Source organism: Loxodonta africana, chromosome 13 (genome assembly GCF_030014295.1).
Source record: "Loxodonta africana isolate mLoxAfr1 chromosome 13, mLoxAfr1.hap2, whole genome shotgun sequence".
NCBI classification, from domain to species: domain Eukaryota; kingdom Metazoa; phylum Chordata; class Mammalia; order Proboscidea; family Elephantidae; genus Loxodonta; species Loxodonta africana.
In genome coordinates, this window is record NC_087354.1 from 14,134,852 (window position 1) to 14,158,603 (window position 23,752).

General features: G+C 45.5%; 1 protein-coding gene across 1 annotated transcript in view; it reads left to right on the forward strand.

The window, feature by feature from the left end:
* ADAMTS17 (ADAM metallopeptidase with thrombospondin type 1 motif 17) overlaps positions 1–23,752 on the forward strand; it is a 389,915-nt gene that overhangs the window by 97,187 nt on the left and 268,976 nt on the right. The window contains exons 4-6 of the mRNA XM_064267055.1: positions 2,306–2,389; positions 3,128–3,285; positions 14,127–14,170. Coding sequence (XP_064123125.1) covers positions 2,306–2,389; positions 3,128–3,285; positions 14,127–14,170 — 286 coding nt within the window. The remainder of the gene's footprint in view (positions 1–2,305; positions 2,390–3,127; positions 3,286–14,126; positions 14,171–23,752) is intronic.

Consider the following 23,752-nt stretch of genomic DNA (forward strand, 5'->3'; position numbering starts at 1 on the left):
CATTTAGATTACACCTTGAAACACTGTACAATTTCTATTCTGTCTGTCCTAACCTCATGTTTTCATTCTCCTCAATGTTGGTGTTTTGAAATTTCATGAACTGAGGTTTTCCAGTTTGGGCTCAATCCTAATGGTGAATGTTTTAGGAAAAATGTGAATTGCAGCCACTGGGTGGTTCTTGAAATATAGAAAGAAGGAAAAAGTTATGTGCTTTTCCCTTCTTCACCCGGGTTTGGGCATAAGTGATTAAGACATGACTTTAGAATTGGCCCGTGGCTGGTCCAGTATGAAATAAATAACTGCTCTTTTGTTCTTGAGGTAAAGAAATTTTAACAAAAGAAAAAAAAAAAAAGAAGTGAGAACAGAACAACTGAATGCATTCTCTTTTTCCTTGTGGGAGAAAATATTAGACAATGATACATCTTATTTAACTTCCATAATCGTTTTCAAAGAGTGAAAATCCAGCAGTAACACAGCTAATCCCTTTTCCCCACAGATGTTCAGATAATGCGTGTGCTCAGCTTCCGACACGTGTGCGGTGGGCGCTGAGCTGTTGACCAGCGTCACTTGGCCTGAATTGACCCTGGCTATGTTGCCTGCTGTGGTGGTTGCTTTGTGCTGCTCCGATGTCTTGATACTGTAAATGCAACACCAACTGGAGTAGTTTTCAGTGCCTTTGCTGGAAATTCTCCCTTCTAGTTGTGTCTACAAGAAAAAACCAAGTGGAATATTAAAGAGCTTCTGGTCCCATTCCCTCCATCTCTTACCACCAGTTGCCATGGAGTTGATTTTTGACTTGTGTGTCAGAGTCGAATGGTATTCCACAGGGTTTTCAGTGGCTGATTTTTGGGACGTAGATCACCGGGCCTTTCTCCTGAGGCACCCCTGGGTGAACTTGAACCTCCATCCTTTTGGTTAGCGGCCAGGTGCGTTAACCATCTGTACCTCCCAGGGACTTCCCCAATTCTTACACTTCCTCCTTTATCATCTGCCCACTGCTGTACCTTTCTGGGTCTGCTGTCTCCATATTACTGACGAGGAACTTGGGAGGATCATAATGACCTTGGTCTCCTCAAGTCTAATAGGTTTTTTTTTCCCCCTCATCCACGTCATCTTTGGTTCCTCTGTCTTATTTGGTTTCCTCCATCTCTTCATTCACCTTGAAGTACCTCCCTTTGGCTTCTTGATACTGAGGCCTTTACATTCTGCCAACAAGAGGTGCGGAGTTGAGAACAATAGACCCTTTTCGTGCCTATAACTTTTTCTCAGTGACAGACTTTGTGTAGAATGAGGAATTCGGGGAATGAAGGAAGGAACAGGGACTTGTTGTCTGGACAAACCTGGGTTGGATCTGGGCCGTCAACCGGCTAGAGGTCCTGCTTGTTTTGCCTCACTGAGCTTGTTTCTGTGGCTGAGAGGGGGTGGAGAGATCTACCTGGACAGGTAGTGGTGAGGCTTGGAGATGATGCCGTGATGTGCCCAGGACAGGTTGGCATGCAGCAGGGACCCAGAAGGCAGTGGTCTCTCTCTCCTCATCATAAAGCTCCTCTGCAGCCTCCTGCAGGAAGGCCCAGAACTGGAGTTTTGACCTTCCTGCCAGGATCTTCTAAAGCTCTATTTCTTTTTTTAAAAAAATTGCTTGTTCTATTCATCTTCCTATATACTGATGTCCGACTTAGTTTTGTGTGAGTGTGTGTATATTTGTATATGTGTGTGTGATTCCAGAGGGTTTTCTTTTTAATCACATACTTATTTTTTTTTTGAGGGGGGTATTTAGTTTTATGGGAGCTTCTTTGGCCTCAGAAGGCCTGTTTAATAAAACCTGGGTTATATTTCTCATACCTATGTGTTTTTTATATGTGCCAGTAAAACTTCATTTATGGGCACTGAAATTTGAATTCTGCATAGTTATTCTTCGATATTTTTTTTTGGACTGGAAAAGCATAAGCTGTATTTTTTATAATTTTTTCAATTAATAGAATTTATGTTTTTGGAAGAGTTTTAGATTTATGGAAAAATTGAGCAGATGGTAGAGAGAATTCCTATACACTACTTCCTCCCCCGCGCACAGTACTCTGCTGTTATTAACATATTATTAGGGAACATTGGTTACGATAATGAACCAGGATTGATACATCATTATTGACCAAAGTCCATACGGTTGGTATTCAGATTTCCTCAGTTTTTACCTAATGTCCTTTTTTTTTTTTTTTTTTTTTAATGTTTTAGGATCCCATCCATGGTACCACTGTATTTAAAAAAAAAGGGTTATATTTTCATCTATTTCTTTTTTCTCTCTTGATAGGTATACAATATGTTTCAGCACCAGAGCCTTGGAATTAAAGTTAACGTTCAAGTTACAAAGCTTGTCCTGCTACAACAACGTTCTGTAAGTCCCCTGAGGTGCCTTTCAGAGCACACAGAAAAAATAACTCTTCCTGAAGCTCCCTGGTTGCCGTTGAGTGCTATGGAGGCATCCAGGTGGCTGGCTGTCTTATTTTCCCTCCCTGGGTTCACAGAAGACCACAGTGTGCCCTGGGCCAGGGGCCAAGGATGTCGCGGGTGAGAGCAGGGCAGGCACCGTTACTGAAGCATGGGGTGTGCTTGTCTGCTCAGGATCTCGGGGAGCCCTTAGCAATGGGGCTATGTGCATTTCTCCTTCATTCTGGTGTGCCTTGCACTGGGCTTCCAGCTAGGTGGAACACCTTGATGACGAGGGCACTGGAACCATGACAACCCTGCTGGAGCTGTATCCAAGCTTCGACCCAAATGTGGATTTATTGTAGCACTTTCTGGTTTTGAATTGAGTGCTTTCTGGCATGACCATGTTACCTGCAGATTTAAGCAATAGACATGAGACTGAAAAACTGTTGTGTTTGCAGAAAGGAAGGATGTTTCTCTGGTAATCTCGTCTTCATTTGAACTTAAACAATAAGGCCCCTGAAGGTCTGTATGTGGGTATCTGCTGTATACCCACTAGTGCTAGGTTATTATTGGGGGACAGTGCATTATTGAAAATTGTCTCAGTGAGGAACTGTCTCAGCCTTAACTTCTACACTGTAGTCTAGATATAAACTCTGGCTTCTGTGGAAGTTTGCTTCTCTGACTGCCCCCTGATTCCTCTTAGGCCAAATTGTCCATTGGGCACCATGGTGAGCGGTCCCTGGAGAGCTTCTGTCACTGGCAGAATGAGGAATATGGAGGAGCACGGTATCTCGGCAACAACCAGGTTCCAGGAGGGAAGGATGATACCCCCCCTGTGGATGCGGCTGTCTTCGTGACCAGGTAATGCTGAACCCAGCCTGTAGCTGACGTGAGAGAGGGAAAAGGTGTTTCCCTTTGGAGTGGAAGTAGGGAAGAATTGGTTGAGGATTCAGGCTTGGAAATCAGGCCTTGGGGCACCTGTCCGAGCCTCAGTTTCCTCATCAGTAAAATGGGAACAGATGATAGTCTCTACCTCCAAGGTGTGAGGATTAAATGAGCTATTGCTTGTTGTGATGGTTAAGGTAGTGTGTCACCTTGGCTGGTCCATGATTCTCAGTGGTTTGGCAGTTATGTAACGATATAGTTCGGAAGTTTTGTAATGATGCAGTTATCCTTCATGATGTGATCTGATGTGTCCAGTCAATCAATTATAAGAAAAGTTTCCTTAGGGTTGTGGCCGGCGTCACACACACACACACGCACACGCACACGCACGGATGTTCTGGCAAAGCTCACTTGCTTGTTCTGGATCCTACATTCAGCTTGTCATCATCTGACCTCTGATTCTTGGGACTTGAGCCAGGGGCCTGCTGTATTGCCCATTGCTCTTGGATTTATCAGCCTCCATAGCCTGTGGGCCAGCAGCCTGCCATCTGCAGCCACATGAGTCAGGAGAACCCTCTAGCCTGACACCTGACCCATGGACTTGGGACTTGCCAGCCTCTACAACCATGTGAACCATTTCTTTGAGATAAATCTCCGTGTGTGTGTGTGTGTGTGTGTGTATACATATATGTATATATACTCTTCACTGGTTTTGCTTCTCTACACAACGCAGCTTAAGACGTATGTGAAGCACTTTACGCGGTGCCTGGCAGGAAGTAAGGGTACAATAGGTATCAGTCACTATTACGACTATTATTAATAATATTATAAACATAGTGAAATCCCAGGTAATCTAGAGTCTCACAGGTCCCAAGACAATTCATTATTGCCGTCTTCCCCCACCAAACAGTGTGCCCATTGGGAAAGAGCTAACCTCTGGTCAGACTTTAAATTGGCAGCTGAATGCATTAACCATTTGTACCCCCCCCCCGAGACCCTCCCCCATTTAGGGACAACCCAAGTGGGCAGGGATGCCTGCAGAATTTGCGTGGAGGCTGCATTGAAGCAAGGAGCTAAGCTCCTTCGTAGGTGCAAAACTGGACTCACTCTTCGAGATTAAGGGGAATACCAGGGACCCTGCTGGGTGATAGAAACTGAGGGCTATCCCCCTACATGGGCAGTAGCGGCGACAAGGGACCATTTTGTTTCTTTCCTATGTCTCAAACTTGCTGAGATACACTGGCTTTCTCTGGTTGCTCCACTTCAGTAGCATAAATAAAATACGTACAGGTTCACACCAAAATCCCCCTCAGAAAAGATACAGACGCTTTTCCTAATAACTTAATCCATGAGATTAAAAATATCAAAATTGGATTATAGTTGCTAGGAATCTATCAACTGTGAGTTTTAGTTTTTTTTGTTTTTAGTTTAAGAAAGCTACTTCCCAAATTGCAGGCTTCTTTTCCTCTCTCTGAGTTGAGAGGAAAGGTGTGGAGGAGAGAACATTAGGGCTTTAGGCGGAAGAAGGCCTGCCCCTCCAGGAAGAGTTAAGTCTGGTTTCAAACTTTGGTGTTGAGTTAAAGAAGGATGTTTGGTTGCATCTCTCGGGCCATGTGCTGCAAGCCCCCAGGCCCAATGACATCCCTACACCCACTTGGAAGTTCTGCAACATGGGCACCTGGCACCGCAGCTCCCTAACCTTCTCCTCTTAGACAACACAGGCCATGCACGTTGCTGCACCAGGCACCACAGGTACCTAACCACTCTTGTGGGTGCTACATCTTTAGCCACACAAAAGGGTTCAAATATGCTTTGTAGCATAGGGATCCCTTATGAGAGCTTTTGCTGCTTCTGCAGGATGTGATTAAATGTATGCTGGAACATTCTAGGAAAGGTCTAGTCAGTAATTCTGAATGCCTACAATATGACTGGTGTGCTACTGGGCGCCAAGGACAAACAGATGAACATGACCTGGTTCTTACTTCTCACCCCGGCTTGCCCACCAGGAGAGTGCTGGGGGCTTCCAGCTATCAAACCTCCCGCCCCAAAACACACACATTGTCCAGAGGCTGCCATCACTTTTAAGACACTTAGAATGGCCTTTGGAGCCTGTGTGGCTTTCTTTAGAGCACCCCGAGGTATTGAGGTTAAGGGTTCCAGCCTTCAAGGGTGGATTTGATTTGAGGAAGCAAGCAGGAGTCCTTGGGAACCGAGTCTGTATGTGAGTACAGGTAGTCTCTGACTTGCGACATATTTGAGTTATGATGAACTGCACTTATGACCATCCATCATTTTTTTTTGTACATCTTATTGTAAGTAATATGCACTACATACAATGTTGAAGTGTGTGATTTGCTGATGTTATTATTCTCAGATGTTCGCTTGCACATGTTCAATGTTATGATTTACTATTCAAAACACTGCCGTATAGCAGGCCACCACCTGGTCTACAGTGAAGTCAGTATCAGTGTTGGAAGTTACAATGGACAGAAAGTTGGGAAACCTTCAACTCTAACGACATACAACAACTGAACTGCACACGCACCTGATAGCATTACAACTTTGACTTCGCTGTTACAGCAGATACTGATGCTGACTTCATCGTAGACCAGGCCTATAAAAAAAAAAAAAAAAAGGCCTATAGCATGACCTTAATCAGTGTTTCGTACCGTGAGAAGCATCAGTTGTTAATTTGAGGCCGAGTTGTTCACGTTTCTCTGACTGTAACACCTGTACCGCTTATACCCCCAATGATATGTCAGGCAAAAGAAGCCATACCACTATAAATCCTAATCCAAATAAGAAGGTGAGAGATGCTCTAGACATGGATATAAAGATGATCATTGACTCCTACGATAATGGAAAGTCGGCAAAATGGCACGTGAGGAAGGACTGTCTCGTTCGACCGTTTCGACAATTATTAAGCATAAGAATAGGATTTTGGAGGCAGTTAAAGGAGTGATTGGCATAAAATCAACAGTTTTGACAAAGAAGAAGCAAGGGCCAATGCATGAGATGGAGAAGCTTGTTGATGATTTGGATTGAAGACCAAATCCAGAAGAAGATTCCTGTGAGTTGCTGATGATTCAAACAAAAGCACGCAGCCTTTTTGAAAACCTGAAGGAACAGCAAGGAGCAGACTACCATGAGTAGTACTTTAACGCTAACAACGGCTGGTTTCATCTCTTCAAACTCAGATTTGTCTTACTTAACATGCGTATAACTGGAGAAACAGGAAGTGCTGATGCTGAAGCTGCTGAAGAAGTCAGTCATGAGTTGAATGAAGTAATACAAGATGAAGAATATCTACCAGAGCAGATTTTCAACATGGACAAGACAGGCTTCCTTTGGAAGAGGATGCCAGAACAGACCTATATTCACAAAGAAGCAAAGTCAATGCCAAGTTTCAAGACGTTTAAAGACGGGATCACGCTACTTCTTGGAGGAAATGCTGCTGGATTTAAATTAAAATATTTTCTTGTTTGCCATTTTGAAACCCCCGAGCATTCAAAAATAAGCTACCCGTCTACTACAAAAGTAACTCCAAGGCCTGGATGACGATTGTGTTGTTCAAAGACTGCTTTTTAGATCATTTTTTCCCACAAATATGTGCCTACTGCTGTGAAAAGAGCATTGCTTTTAAGATTCTGCTGCTGCTTGGTAGTGTCCCAGGACATCTTCTTCACGTACATGATCTAAATCAAGACGTGAAGGTGGCGCATCTACCTCCGAATGTGACAGCTGTGATTCAGCCTATGGATCAAGGTGCGATTGCCACCTTCAAGGCGTACTACCTACAGACTACATGTGCGCAGGCAATAGCTGCAACAGATGAAGGAATGGTAACGTGACATGATTTCTGGGAGAATTATAATATTCTTTAGTGTATCCGGCACATTGCATTTTCCTGGGAGGAAGTTATGGGAAAATGAATGCAGGGGGTATGGAAAAATTGTTGAGTTATGTGAACATGCTCTAGGCATTCGATGAGGATAATCTAATGGGAGAGATTAGTGGAAAAATCATCCATATGGCAAGAACGCTGAATTTAGAGCTTGATATCACCAATGTGGAATAGCTCATAGATCATAAAGAAGGGGAATTGGCAGATCAGGACTTAATGGATTTAGAAGAGGAAAGAAATGCTGAAGAGGAAAGAAATAATGAGGAAGAGAAAGGAGAGAAGTTGTCAAAAAATTTTTCAGTGAAAGGTTAGCTGAAGTTTTTTCTAAACTTAAATCAGGAGCTTCAGTTACTTGAAAACATGGACCCAAATGCTGGTCGCTTCGCTAAAAGTCGATAGATTCGGAAAGCAGTGAGATGTTACTACAAAATATATGAAGAAAAAAAATAAAAGGACCATATAGATAACTCTCACTAATTTTCTAATTAGAAATGCCGTCCTCATTCCCAAGGATAATCCAAATGATCCAGAACCTTCCACAAGTGGAGTTATTATGAAAACTGACAAAATACCCATGCCATTCAGCATTTCTTCGTGATTCGTGTATTTTTTATGTATGTATGTATGTATTAAAATATATCTCTAAGTTTATGTGTAATGTTTCCAACCCTGAAAGACAAATAAAGATCGGAGTTATAAAGCTACTGATAATAGGCAATAATAAGGAAAAAAAACATGAGGGATACAGCTTGTCAGAGCCGACTTAGGATGGAGTTGTTGGAATGGAACCCTGTCGTAGGGACTGCCTGTGTGTATGAATGTGACTGCTTTTGCAGATAACCACTGAATTAGGTCTAAATAACATCATCTTTGGAATATGCAGGTAAATTTCCAAGGCCACTATTCTGAAAGTAGTTTTTACTTAGGATGTATAAATTCTGATGTTTTATTGAAAATATCAGTAAACTGTAGGAATTTTGCATATATTGTTTTTTCTCTTTCTTGCTTCCTCCTTTCATTGCTGGGTGGAAAAAACACTTATAAGTAATGTTAGTTTGGGAACAAATAGCATTTTTTTTCAGAGGCAATAAATGTCACTGAAATGAGTGTTGAGAAAGCTTCTGGATTAGCCCTTTTACAAAAAGCCATCAGCACGTGAGAGTGGACCCTCAGCCACAGGAGGCTGCAAGTTAGCCTTGCTTTTCTTTTTCGTTTTCATTCCTCATTGCAGCTTACATACCACTCGGGAAGCACTTTGTGTAAAAAGTTGTCGTCTAACTACAACACATTGGGAAGGGCCCTCATTGGATTGGCATCGTTATGAATTGAATTGTGTCCCCTTGAAAGATATGTTCAAGTCCTCACACCTGTACCTGTGAACGTGACCTTGTTTAGAAATAGGGTCTTTGAAGATGTGATCAGTTAACATGAGGCCATACCTAGCAGGATGGTGCTAATCCCATCTGAGTGGTGTCTTGTAAAAAGGTCTCAACTTTATTAGCCATTAAATAAAACAAAACAAAACAGAGAAACAAACTTGTTGCCATCCAGTTGATTCCAACTCATAGGGACCCTATAGGACAGAATAGAACTGCCCCATAGGGTTTCCAAGGCTGGTGGATTCAAACTGCTGACCTTTTAGCAGCTGAGCTCTTAACTACTACACCAAAACCACACCGAGATACCACTTCATATCCACTTGTTGTTGTTGGTAGTTGCTGACGTGTCGTATCCTACTCATGGTGACCTCATATGTGCAGAGTAGAATGGTGCTTCATAGGGTTTTCAGGGCTGTGACCTTTTCGGAGTAGATCTCCAAGCCTGTCTTCCCAGGTGACTCTGGGCGAATTTGAACTGCCGATTGGCTGGTAGTGGAGCTAAAAACCGTTTGTGCCACCTGGGCTTCCCCAGGGGCTGCCTTATGAAAGAGGAGAGCTGACACAGACAGACAGTGAGGATGGCCTTGTGACATGGAGGTAGATGCAGCTGCAAGCCAAAGAACATCAAGGCTTGCCTAGAGGCACCGGAAGCTAGGAGGGCAGTGGGGAGCAGATGCACCCTCAAGGCAGGAAGGAAGCAACGTGACCAAACCCCTGATTTTGGACTCCCTGTCTCCAAACTGTGAGAGAGCCAATCTCCGTTCTAATAACCCGCCCAGGCTGTGGTGGTGTGTTGCAGCGGCCCCAGGAGACTAAGACAGGTGCGTTTCCAGGTGAGGATGCTGAAGGGCGTGCGGTTGTGGAGGGAGCGTGCTCTCATCCCAGCCCGGGAAGCTGCATTTCTTCAGCCAGAGGCAGCAAGCTTTGAGGGCGTGGATGGAACAGACCTCTTACGATGGCTTTATTGCCTGCTGCCCCCCTTTCCTTGTCCTTTGTGCCCACCCTGACTGAGCTACCTGAGGAATCGTGATTCCCCTCACCTGCTTCTGTGGGCGGCAGGACTGGAAGGATAAGTGCGTGGTCCCTTCCCTCGGTCCTCCCAGATGTTGGAGGCCTCCTGCAGCACAGGTGGGCACCAGCGTTGGAGATGGGGCGGGAAGCTGAGTTGGCCAAGAAGCATTGTGTAATAACTACTGGCCGAGAGCTGCAATCCCCAAGGTTGGGATAGTCATGGCTTGACGAGCTTGATGTTTTCAGGAGGAAGTTGGGTACAAGGTGCTGCTGCTGTCAAGAAGCAGCCTTCTCTTCCTGAGGACTCCTGGGGGAGCGTCTGATTGGAGATTGCCTGGCCAGCCAGCTGCTGAACCCTTAACCTGGGCGGGATGATGCGAAGGTTCCTTCTCTTCTCTTATTTCCCCTCCGGGCGGCAGCTGAACCTGAGGGTGGATTCCCCTGGACAGCCACCAAGCAGCAGATGGCTGGCCATGGAGGACATGGACATGACATCATGTCCAGCAGGAGCCACGAGCCAGAAACGGCAGGAGCTGGATTTTCAGCAGCTGCAACTGTGTCTGTGGCTAAAATGGGCCTCCGAGTGGTTTGGGGCCACACGAGGACACGGAGGACTGGGGTCCGGGGGCGCCTCCACACGTGGTGTGGCTCTGCCTCTGGCTCTGCGTCTTCCAGGGAAGCAGCACTTTCCCACCAGACCCAGGTCTGTGCTCATGGGCCGAGAATGCAGGAAGCCCAGGGCAGACTTGAGGGCCGCCTGAAGCATGCCCACGGGACACCCAGCTGTCTGCCAGTCTCCCCCTCCCAACCGCACTCCATCCATCTCTCCAGGAACGGTCTCCCCTCGATGTCTGATCCACAGGGCCCCTCGCTGGCTTTCTGGTGGTGAAACTCTGGGAGTACCTGTGGAAGATGGTGTCACACGTTACCAGGTTTCCAAACGTTGGTGAGAGACATGACCACCATGGAACTGGCTGGGCAAATTTACGGTGGTCTGGAACTGTAAGTCATTCCATAAAGGAGCGGGTGTTTATTAACCCCAACTATGTGCCACCACCCGTCTGTCAGTTTGCCATATTGTGGTGGCTTATATGTTGTTGTGATGCTGGAAGCTATGTCACCAGCACTTCAGATACAGCAGGGTCACCTATGGTAGACAGGTTTCAGTGGAGCTTCCAGACTAAGAATAGGACGAAAGGCTTGGCAATCTACTCCCAAAAATTAGCCAATAAAAACCCCATGGATCACCACAGAATATTGTCCAATAGTGTGCTGGAAGATGAGCCCTAGGTCGGAAGGCACTGCACAATAGCTCCACAATGACTCAGACGGCCAGTGATCATGAAGATGGCACAAGACTGTGCAGTGTTTTGTTTTGGTGTACATTTAAGGTTGCCATGAGTTGGAGCTGACTTGACGGCAGCTAACAACAACAAATAGTGTGCCAGGCAGTAGGTTATGCACAGGACCGGCCACCAGCCACATAATTTTCCGGGCCCAGTGCAAAATGAAAATGCGAGGCCCTATGTTCGAATGTCATTAAGGATTTCAAGATGGCGACAGCAGAACAGTAAACAAGCGTGGGGGCCCTTCTGAGCATGGAGTCGTGTGCGATTGTACAGTCACTCACCCGTGATGCTGTCCTTTCTTCTTTTGGGGAATGAACAGTGGAATCTTATGGACATATAGCCTTGAGAGCTGGGTTTGGATCCTCAGTTTTTTTCATTCCCAAATGAACCCTCTTGGTCCTGCTTTGTGGGTTTGGCATGAATTTGCAGTGAGATGACATAAAAAGTGTGTTGTTGTTACGTTCTGTCAAGTTGATTCTGACTCATAGCGACCCTATGTACAACAGAATGAAACACTGCCCGGTCCTGTGCCATCCTAACAATCGTTGCAATGTTTGAGCCCATTGTTGTAGCCACTGTGCCAGTCCATCTCATTGAAGGTCTTCCTCTTTTTCGCCTACCCTCTACTTTACCAAGCATGATGTCTTTCTCCAGGGACATGTCCAAAATATGTGAGATGAAGTCTTGCCATCCTCACTTCTAAGAAGCATTCTGGCTGTACTTCTTCTAAGACAGATTTGTTTGATCTTCTGGCAGCCCATGACCCTGCTAATTAACAGAACAAAGCAGGATTCCTGGGAATGAAGTTGCCCCTACAGGCAGGTGGCTTACTTTTCCTTTTCAGTGAAAGCACTTTGAATGAGGAGAGAGAAGATTCACATTTTGACTGGCCTTTTCAGGACAGGCCTCTGAGCCTGGCTCTCTGTGAGTGGACCACACCTCTCCCCTCTTAAGGAGAAGCGATGGGTGATGCCGCAGGGTCTCTCATTGGAGACCACCTGGTTCCCTTTAGGGAGGCCGTGGCATGAGAGAAGTAGAAAACACAGCACCTTACACCCATCAGCCAACAGGACTGGCTTTCTCAAAAATGGTGCCCAGAGTGAGGGCAGTGCTCCCTTCTTCCTTTGACCAGCCAAGACGGCAGAACGAAGCTTTCAACAAGCTCTGTTGTGTGACTCTGGGAAGCCCTGGGACAAGGTCCTGGGTCAGCTTGGCCTTCTTATCATCAGTGTGTGAGTGCAGGGTATTTACGTGGTGGTGGGGGGAGGAAGTGAAAGGGGGAGGGAGGGAAATACCCAAAATGTTTGAATGGGAAGGGTGTTGGAAAAGGAATGTTGGGTTGGGATTAGATAGCTATCAGAAGACTGGATATTTATGTCCCTGATTGTATTGGCTTTGTCTTCTTGCTGCAGTTCTTCTTTCTATCGCCCTCTGCAGCCTGCTAGTCTTCTAGAAGGGAATCCTTGGCAGAGAAACCCAGTTACAATACTCACTTTTTCAGCTCATTTTTGTTATTCTTTAGCCAATTCCACGGATGGTCCTTTATTTTTTGGAATGAGGTTATGACAAGCCTGGGAGTCTTGAAGGCTTTCTTTTTTTTCTTTGTTAAAATAGTTTTTAAATTGATTACCTAAAATATATATGTTAGCTATGAAAAAATTAGAAATTTCAAAGAAGCAAATCCACACATGTTGCTGACACGATTGGCCCAGACCTCCTCCTCACGTTCCTTCTGGCCAGTTCTGTGGGCCACATCTTCAGAGCTGCCACCCACCTCACACTGTCTGCCCTGCCCTCTTGCCCACTTGCCGGGACTTCTAGCAGGACTTCCTTGGTCTGAGGCAGTGGGCTTAGATCTCAGATTCAAATGGAACTTCTTAGACCTACAGATCTGGGATCTGAGAGTCTAAGTGGGCCATAGAATCCTTATTTTTAACAACCCTCAGGTGAGCCTGAAGCAAAGCCGGAGTTGAGAATATGCAGGCATTGCTCCACTTAATGTGGCAGTCCACTCAGTGCATCTTGAAGCACAACACAACAGAATGTGCTGTGGATTGAAGTGGGGGGGAGAGGGAAAGACAACTATAAAATAGTATGTCAGGGGAGTAACACGCTGCCTCCTTAGTCGTTGCCCCCCAGTGGGATTGCAGATCACATCCTTCCCTGAGAGTAGGTAGAGGGAAGGGAGGAATCAAGGATGCTGAATGCCTGAGTGTGGGGACATTGAGTGTCAGAGAAGGGAAGGTGTATACCCCATTAAGGAGGACTAGGTATGGCCCAAGCCTGGATCTGCCACTTTCTTTTACAACTTTGTTTAGTGCCAACCCTTTCCTAAAGTTTTTTTAAAAAGTAAAATGCCTTCCAAACACCTTTTAAATCTGTGCAGTTGGGTATGTTCTCAGAGCCCATCCCCGGGCCACGCACAGTGCTGGAAATGGGGCTACTGGAGGGGCGTACTTGGGGCCAGGCCATTTGCTCTCCTCACCCACCTCCCAGGCAGAGCCCTACCCCAGCTAGTCCTCTGTGGTCAGCTCCTGACTGTGTGGACTAATGGGAAGAATTGTGGGAATCAGCAGGTGTGAGGAGAGAAGGGCCCAGACCCTTCATTTTATATATGGGAGAGTCAGAGTGAGTCTTCACCACCTGTATAGCCAGGGCTGCACCAGGCTTGAGGGCCACTCGTCCATACCCACACCCCTGGGGGAGCCTGAGGGGCTAAAATCATATCATTTTAAAAAATGACATCTTGTTGTCTTCTTATGTGAGGGATACATGGTCGTTGCAGCATCTAGAACCAGTTGCTGCCTAAAGGGAGTCACTGCTGTCTGGTGGCATTTATTGACTGATTGTCCTGGGCAGGAGGGCTTGACACACATCTTCTAGAACTTTTTTAGCTGTCGGGAGAAGTCCATCCGACACGCGAGAGTTACATATGCAGTTGTTAAGCTGTACAAGGAGAGTCTTCCAAGGGTTCCTGGGCTTCCTGTTGGGAACGGTGTGGGTGGGCTATTCTTGGGGAGCACTGTTAATTGTTCTTCCTATAACCTGTGACAGCTAAAGCAGTAGCATTGCTGTGAGCAGGGTAGTTAATCAGGATGGATCGACATTATTTTCTTCGCACATTCTTAGGGGTACTGCATGAACCTGACTTTGTCATTTTCTTTTAATTTTTAGGACTGATTTCTGTGTTCACAAAAATGAGCCATGCGACACCGTTGGTAAGTTGGAAGTTGGAATCATAATCTAAGGGGCTGGTCTGCTCTGTGATAATCTGGAGACTTCATCTTTTTTTTTTTTTTTGGTAATCTGGAGACTTCTTGATATCTGGAAGAGCTATTTTCAAGCAAGCTCTGCATTTTCTGTAGCCTGTTTTCTTGTAAATTGGTTCCTGGTCTTTATCTCCCCTTTTTTGTTCAAAAAGTTTTGAAGTTGCTTACAGCAGAAGACATCTAGGCCAGGGTTTAATAAAGAAGATAGGGAAAGTCAAAGCAGGAGGAGGAGGAGCCACCAGGCTGCCTCAGGGAGTCTGCAGCTGGGGACACATTTGGTTTTGAGCTTGTTGTTGGTCCTCAAGGCAGGAGGGAAGGCAAGTTGAGTGACACCATGGTTGTTATGCTGATGACCTTTATCCAGTGTCCTCAGAGATGAGGGTGATGATGTAGTAATAAGACTGGTCTTCTCTACCAATCTTGGCCACCAGATTAATTGCTTGTAGTCCAACGGTGTTGAAACTGACATGGAATGCAGAGGAACACATTTTCCTGTTCCTTCCATCCCTCCACTGCCTTCTCCTTCTCTCCTGTCTTCCTGTCACTTGTCATTTTCCTTTCTCTCCTGTCTTTGCTTTTATCTGGGACTTGACTTCTTATATTGAAATCTTTTTTTTTGTTTGAGCAAAGGAATAGAGTTCTTGGTTTAATAGAGGAAACACTGAGTGTTTCTAACTTCGTCTGCTATAGCACAAATGTTTATTCACCAGGAGTCTAAATATTGTGTTGCCAAAATCAAAATTCTCAATCTGATGTGCTTAGAATTGTAGGAAAATTGAAGGAAAAAAAAGTATAAGATTGAAAATACATATAGTGTGGAATTCAAAGGTTAAAAACCTTCCCGTGGAGTCCTGGCCATGGGTGACCCTGAGCCTTTGCCCAGACAAGCTGATGGACCGTGGGTAGCTCTCCACCTGTTTCTTAATTCATAAAATGGTCACTTTGGACTCAGTGGCTTCTAAGGCCCTTCAGAATCTAGTATAAAGATAACTAGCATTTATGTCACTAAAACTAACCAACCAACCAACCTGCCCTTTGTTATTTGAGAGCTATGTCTGTAATGAAATTTCTAAACAAATGTAGTGGAAAACGTGCTTCAGCAGAGGGGTAGCTGACATATGACCAAGTCTAGCTGGAGCTGTAGAAGATGTGTGTTGACCTCTACCCGTTGACAAAACTGCCTCGCATGTGCTGTGCTAGAAGTGTCTGCTCCTTCCCAATATTCACAAGGCAGCTTTGACAGCTACCAGATTCCTGTCTGAGAGGTGGCCTTTGATCTGTGTGCCTCCTGTTCCCTGTGCCTACCCCTGTGCACGTGATGTCAATCCATCATCTTGCCCTTGCCTGTGTGTTTTCCCTGGAAGAGTCTGCGCTACACAGAGCCGAGCTCTCCCTCCTTCAGTGCCTGGCACAAAGCATGAGGGGCTTGGTCACTGCTGTCAATTGATTGAATGAATGAAAGTTTGAAAGAATGAAGGCAGATGAAGGAACTCCAGTGATTTTGAACATGAATCTAATCACATGGTTTTCTTTCATGTTTATGTTTGTTAGCTGCTGTCGAGTTGGCTCTGACTCATGGTGACCAATGTACAACCGAATAAAATATTGTCTGGTCCTACGCCATCTTCACGATTGTTGGTATGCTTGAGTTCCTTGTTGTGGCTACTGTGTATTTTGAGCGCCTTCTATCGTAGGGGGTCATCTTCCAGCACTATGTCAGGCAATAATTCTGTTGTGATCCATGAGGTTTGCATTGGCCGACTTTTGGAAGTAGATCTCTAGGCCTTTCCACCTAGTCTGTCTTCGTTCGGAAGTGCTTTTGAGACCTGTTCACCATGGGTAGCCCTGCTGGTATTTGAAATATTGGTGGCATTGCTTCTAGCATCGGAGCAACACACAAACCAGCACGGTATGACAGACAGATGGGTGCTGGTTCACATTTGTAGATGGCTTTTATTTTGAATATGTAGCTTTCGTATCTGCCATTAGTTGTGATTATGGACTGTGTATCGTGCCTCCCCTTGAAGAGCAGGTGGCTGATTCTTGTCAAGCATCTTTCCTCTTCTAAACCGAACCGCCCTCCCATTCATTTGACACTTAACCATCTACTGCTGAGAACATCCATGTCTTTAGGTGATCTCCCAATGTGCATGTTTCATTTCCTAAGCCAGACTAGAAGTCTTTTAATGGCAGGAACTGGGTATAATCACCTCTATGTGACAGCCGGTTAGCTCAGCGCTGAACTACCCCATCTCCTGCCTTCCCACTGCATGCTGTTTCCAGTACCCCAGTTGTCTCGGTTACCAAGTGCTGCCATAGCAAAAAGTACCACGAGAGGATGGCTTTAAAGAACAGTTTATTTTCTCCACAGTTCAAGAAGTTACAAGTCTGAATTCTGGGCGTGGTTCTAGGGGAGGTCCGTCCTTGTCAGTAGTCCCAGAAGTTCCTTGGTGTTCCTTGGCCTCTGTCTTACCCCTGTGTATGTCTCTGTGTCTGTTTTGGTCTTTTTATAACTCAGAAGTGATTAGGTTTAGGATTCACCCTACACTGATAGGGCTTCATTAACATAACAAAAGAAAAATCTGTGTTTCCAACAGGACCATATTTATAGGTATAGGGGTTAGAATTTCAGCACAGGTTTTGGGGGACATAATTCGATCCATTACCTCAGTGATTGTCAACTTTTACGGAGGGTTGGTTCTTTTATTTTCCTTATTAAATCTTACATGGTGGTTTTGTCATTAGGTGCTGTCCAGTCTGTTCCGACTCATAGCAATCCCATGTACAACAGAACGAAACACTGCCCTGTCCTGTGCCATCCTCACAATAATCATTATGCTTGAGCCCATTGTCATAGCCACTGTGTCAATCCATCTCGTTGAGTGTTTTCCTCTTTTTTGCCTACCCTCTACTACCAACCATGATGTCCTTCTCCAGTGATTGATCCCTCCTGATAACATGCCCAAAGTACATGAGATGAAGTCTTGTCATCCTTGCTTCTAAGGAGCATTCTGGCTGTACTTCTTCCAAGACAGATTTGTTTGTTCTTTTGGCAGTCCATGGTATAGTCAGTATTCTTCACCACCAACATAATTCAAAGGCGTCAGTTCTTCTTCAGTCTTCCTTATTCATTGTCCAGCTTTCTTAAGCATATGAGGCAATAGAAAGTACCACGGCTTGTGTCAGGTATACCTTAGCTTTTTAACACTTTAAAGAGGTCTTTTGCAGCAGATTTGCCCAATGCAATACATTGTTTGATTTCTTGACAGCTGCTTCTGTGGGTGTTGTGATGGCTAAGGTTGTGTGTCAACTTGGCTGGGCCATGATTCTCGGTGGATTGATAGTCGTATAATGAAATTTGTTATTATGTGACCACCTCTATGATGGCACTGCTGTGAGTAGCCAATCAGTTGAAAGGGATTTTCCTTGGGCATGTGGCCTGCATTGAATATAAGTGGATATTCTGGCAAGGCTTGTGGGCTTTTGCTTATTCTGGATCCTGCAGCTGGCTCCTGTTCACCTGACCTCTGGTTCTTGGGACTCGAGCTAGCAGGTTACCTGCAATTTTGCCTGCCGATCTTTGGAATTTGTCAATCTCCACAGCCTGTGAGCAAGAGCCCTGCTCTCCGACCTTCCGATCTTCGGTTTGCCAGCACCTGTGGCTATGTGCATCAGGAAAAGCCTCTATCCTGGCCCACAGACTTGGGATGCTCCAGCCTCTACAACTCTGTGAGCCATTTTCTTGATATAATTATCTCTCTCTGTGTATATTTATATGCTTTACTGGTTTTGCTTCTCTAGAGAACCCCGCCTAAGGCAGACATTGATTGTGGATCTAACTAAAATGAAATCCTTGACATTCAATATTTTCTCTGTTTATCATGATGTCGCGTACGGGTCTAGTTGTGAGGATTTTTTTTTTTTTTTTTTTTTATGTTGTGGTGCAATCTGTACTGAAGGTGGTTTATTAGTAGAGGTTTATTTTAATGTGTCACAGTTTACTTGTACATAGTATCAAATCAACAAGAAAAATGGGGTGATTTGATGAACCCAAAAATTTGAGAACTGGGATTATGGCAGCCTTAAAGCAGTATCAACATCCAATTTAGCTCTGTATTTTTAAACTCTAAAAAAAGAATGATTATGAAATCATAAAAAGTTGCCAGAATAGTACAGAGAGATCTCTTGTACCTATCAGCCAGCTTCCCCTAATGGTAACAACTCACTTAAGTATAGTGCATTCATCAAAACTGGCAAATTGATTGGCACAATACAGTAAACTAGGCCCCTGGTCTTCCTCATTCCTGGTGGATTTGAACTGCTGACCTTTTGCTTGGCAGCTGAGCTCTTAGCCACATGTCAATGGCAATGGAGTTTTGGAAACCCTGGTAGCATAGTGGTTGAGTACTGTGGCTGTTAACCAAAAGGTTGGCAGTTCAGATCTACCAGGTGCTCCTTGGAAACTCTATGGGGCAGTTCTACTCTGTTCTACACGGTCACTATGAGTCGGAATTGACTTGATGGCAGTGGGTACATAACAGTGGAGCCCTGGTGGCACAGTGGTTAAGAGCTTGGCTGCTAAACAAAAAGTCAGTGGTTTGAATCCACTAGCCACTTGTTGGAAACCCTGTGGGGCAATCGCTATGAGCTGGAATCAAGTTGAAGGCAACAGAGTTTTTTAAAATATATATATAACAGTGCTTTTTGTTTTCTTGTTTTAATTGGGGTATTACGAACGTATAGTAAATAGCACAGATTTTAAGTGTAGTTTGATAAATGTTTTTTATTTATGCCTGTACTCTTGAAACTACTATCCAGGATAACATACAGAATGTTGGCAGCCTACTAGAAGGTTCCTTAATGCCCCCTCCCAAGTAATACCCCCTCAAAAGTAACCTACCGTTATAATAGTGCCTTAATTAGTTTTTAAAAAAGTAGTTTAAAATATATTCCAAAGTAAGTTTGAATGCTACGTTTGAAGAGTCCTTGAGGCACTGGTGGAATTCTGGGATTCTGCCTCACTGCACCTTCACACTGCACACACTGCTCAAACCCATTGTGTCAATCTGGATTTTCAATCACAGGAAACCAGCACAGAGGGCATTTGTCAGTCAGCTGCTGCCCAGGAGCCGGAGGGCTTGGCCTGGAATGCAGGCAGCGACTGGGGGTCCTGGGGAGCAAGGCCATGGATACCATGCAGAGGCAGAGCCTGTGTGGTCGTGTGCCACTGCGACTATGGGGCATAGCTCCTACTTGTCCCCACAGCTGTCTACCACCAGCTTCAGTTTCAGAGTTGTGCCAGTAGAGAGGCTGATGGGCTGCAGAGATCACGTAGTCTACCACTGCCCACCCCCACTGGCACTGGGTGGAGAGGTTTTGGCCCTTTGGGCTCCCATGGGGGAAGCCCCCAGTACCTGCCACAAAGAATACATGTGGTGGAAGGGGGGCTCCCCAAAGGGATGCTGGAGAGTCCAGAACAACCAGTGTCAACTATACCCCTGACTTGTTAGTAAAGATCAAGACATGAGAAGCAAACATTCCCAGACTTTCCATCCATGGGCTCTATAGGGATCCTTCTGACATTGGCAAAGGTGAGGTGTCACCCGTCCTAACTCTAAGGTGGTCCTGACCCTGTGGTGAAGAGGCTTCACCCAGGCCCCCTGCACTCGGTGGGGACTTGGTATGTGCTGACTGAATGAATGAATGATAGCCTTTTAAAAAACCACATCAGAAGGACCCTTCCAAAGTGGCCTGAGAAGCCACCAGCAGAGCCAGGAAGGCAGGTCCTAGGTGAGAAGAGGTGACAAGGGGACGAGGTGGAAGGAGGGAGAGCTTAGAAGCCTTTGCTTGCCCTGTGCTTTGCCTCTCCCTCCACACACACACCACCGCCAGGCCTCTCTTGTGGGGGGCCTGAGCGGCTTCTTCTCCCCATAGCCTGCTACCCAGGCAGACGTCCAAGTTATAGTAAGTGGATGTGAGGTGTGTATCTTTCTCCTACCTGTGCCTGTAAAATGAGCTACAGTGATTTTTTGACAATCTAATTCAAGCCGGGAAGACAGTAGTTCAGTGATAGAATTCTCACCTTCTGTGCAGGAGACCTGGGTTTGATTCCTGGCCAGTGCACCTTGTGCGCAGCCACCATCCAGCTGTCGGTGGAGCCTTGTGTATTATTATGATACTGAACAGGTTTCAGCAGAGCTTCTAGACTAAGTCAGACCAGAAGGAAAGGCCTGGTGATCTATTTCCAAAAATCAGCCAGTGAAAACCCTCTGGATCACAACAGTTCAATCCTCAACTGCCCGTGAGGATGGTGCAGGACCGGGCAGCATTTCGTTCCATTGTGTATAGGGTTGCGATGAGTTGGAGGCCAGCTTAACAGCAGCTAACAACAGTTCTGGCTGAGGTTTGCTTTTTCCTTGCTTGGTCTCATAAAATTTTTTAATGAGTGGAAAGTGCTCCTTCTTGCTTCCCCAGTACTGTATGGGAAAGTGATGGTTCTGCCCAAAGGAAATGGAAATGTTTCACAGTCATGTGAAGGGTTTCACACGTAAGGTCTGTTAGACACAAGCGAGAGCTTGAGTCCGGTCTGTGTGTTGGGGCCCTATGGCTGCAGCCTGGGGGTCCATGGACCCCCTGAACCTATGTGGGAGGACCCCTTCCTGGGTCTCTATAGCATGTCCAATGCTCCCCTAGAACCTGGGCAGGGAGACCCTTTCCTGTGTCTCCATAGCACGTCCCACAGCCCCCCTGAACTCGGGTGGGGGACCCTTCCCTGTGTCTCCACAGCGCATCCCACAGCCCTCTGAACTCGGGTGGGGGACCCTTCCCTGTGTCTCCACAGCACGTCCCATGACTCCCCCTGAACTCAGCTGGGGGGACCCTTCCCTCTGTCTCCACACCACATCCTATGACTCCCCCTGACTTGGATGGGAGAACCCCTCTCCTGTGTCACAGCATGTCCCACGACCTGCCAAACTCAGGTGGGGGGACCTTTCCCTATGTTTCCACGGTGTGGTCCATGGCTCCCCTGAACCTAGGTGGGGGACATTTCCCTGTATCTCTATATCGTGTTCCATAGCCCTCATGAACTCAGGTAGGAGAACCCCTCCTTGTATCTCCACAGCATGCCCTGTGGCCCCTTGAACTCAGGTGGGAAGACCCCTTCTCCATGTCTCTACAGTATGTCCCACAGCCCCGCAGAACGCAGGTGGGGGACCCCTCCTTATATATTCACAGCACAACCCCCAGTCTCCCAGAACTCAGATGGGGGGACCCATCCTTGTATCTTCACAACACATCCTCCAGCCCCCATAGAACTCAGGTGGGAGGAACCCTCCTTGTATCTTCATAGCATGCCCCATAGCCCCCCTGAACTCAAGGAGGGGACCCCTTCTCTGTGTCTCCACAGCACTGGTGCAGAGCTCCCTGAAGGGTCTGCGTGGCCCGAGGAGAGCTTCATAGGGGTGGACGCTTATCTTCAAGCCTGAGTCTGTGCATGATGGAGAAGCTGAGGGAGTATTTACAGTGGAGGAAGTGAGTCATGAGGGGAAGGCATTCCCCCACCAGGCTAAGGGCAATGGAAAGAAAACCTCGGTTTCTGAAGTCTGTTTCAGGCCAGCCTACCATGTACCCCGAGACCCAAAGGGGCTGGGAGCCGTGAATGTGAGAGAGGTTTGGCCTGACAATGTTGTAGCTCTGGGCCTGCTTGGTTTCTGCCAGCTGACAGTCAAGGAAGAAGAGAGCTTCTGAGATATGTGATGTCATCATTTAGGGCTCAGGCTGGGAAGTAACACCACATTTTAGGTCTAAAAACAAGCACTTCAACTTTTATCTGTCTGTCTGGACATTCTCCCCTCACACACATCACCCTGGAAAGCCATTCGCTTATGATTTCTGTCACAATGCCGTAGCTGGAAATGTGTGTTGATCCCCTCTTTGGAATTTCCATTAGAGGTGAGCATACGTTCTTTTGTATTTCTGTGGTGTTGTTACATCTCCATTCAGAGAGGGTGGTTTGGAATTGTGGAAGTGTCGCAAGTTCTGTATACTGACTGTGGGAGAGAATGAGGCTGGAATGTACTGTTTATGGTAAAAATATAAACATTTTATTAATAAGACTAAGTTTTGGGTTTCTTTGTTTCTGGGAGCTTTCCTATTTATTTGTTTTGCTTTATTCTGTTATTCCTTGTAACCTTACAGAAGTCGAGTTTTAATTTTGCTTCAAAATCATTTCCTTAAAAAGTATATAGTCTCTCAGAGGGGAAATTACTCATTCGAATGAGTAAGTTCTGATGTGTCCATCTGAAAACCAGTCTCAGTGCCTTAGAATCCCATTGCCTTTTGGCGCAGTAGACGCTTCCTTAGTTTCAAGCTCACCCACATGGTGTCTTGCGTGTTTACTCTGCGAAGGGTTACATAAGAAGAGGCTTAAAATTTACATATTAGTTGTCCCAAATCAGAAAATCTGAGGTCTTTAGCGAATCCATCCGTTTGTCAAAAGTTATATTGGTGTTTATAATTATGCTTTGGACACATGCTGTGATTTTCAAGAGATTTTTATGAAAGGTTTCAATTTTGGGAATCAGATATGCACGCACCTAGTAATCAGGGGGTGACTTTCAGCTACTGCTGCCTTCCTCACCCTGTTAAAAAAAAAAAATAGACCATCCATTTAAGAGAGCTAGCTAAGTAGCATTCTGTCAATGTTAGGACTTGATTTCCCACAAATTCAGCTTGGATTTCTTAGTTAATAGACTTGCTAGGAGAGCTAAAAAGTATATATTTCATACCATGTGATCCAGAAGTCTCACTCCTAGGAATATATCATAGAGAAATAAGAGTCGTCACGTGGACAGACATATGCACACCCATGTTCATTGCAGCATTGTTCACAATAGCAAAAAGATGGAAACACCCTAGATGTCCATCAACAGATGAATTGATAAACAAACTGTGGTACATACACACAATGGAGTATTGTGCAGCAATAAAGAACAACAATGAAACTGTGAAGTATCTCATAACATGGATGAATCTGGAGGACATTATGCTGAGTGAAATAAGTCAATCACGAAAGGACAAATATTGTATGAGACCACTTCTGTAAATACTCATGAAAAGGTTTACATACAAAAAGAAACCATCTTTGCTAGTTATGCGGGAGGGGAGGGGTGGGGATGGAAAAACACTTAATAGACAATAGATAAGCGATAACTTTGGTGAAGGGCAAGCCAGCACAACCTGTACAAGACAAGGTCATAGTAGCTCCACAGACACATCCAAACTCCCTGAGGGACGGAATTGCTGGGCTGAGGGCTGTGGGGACCATGATCTTGGGGAATATCTAGCTCAGCTGGCATAATATAGTTTATAAAGAATATAGTCTACATTCTCCTTTGGTGAGTAGCGTCTGGAGTCTTAAAAGCCTGTGAGCAGCCATCTAGGATACTCCACTGGTCTCATTCCTTCAAGAGTATGGATGAATGAAGAAAACTGAAGACACAAGGGAAAGATTAGTCCAAAGGTCTAATG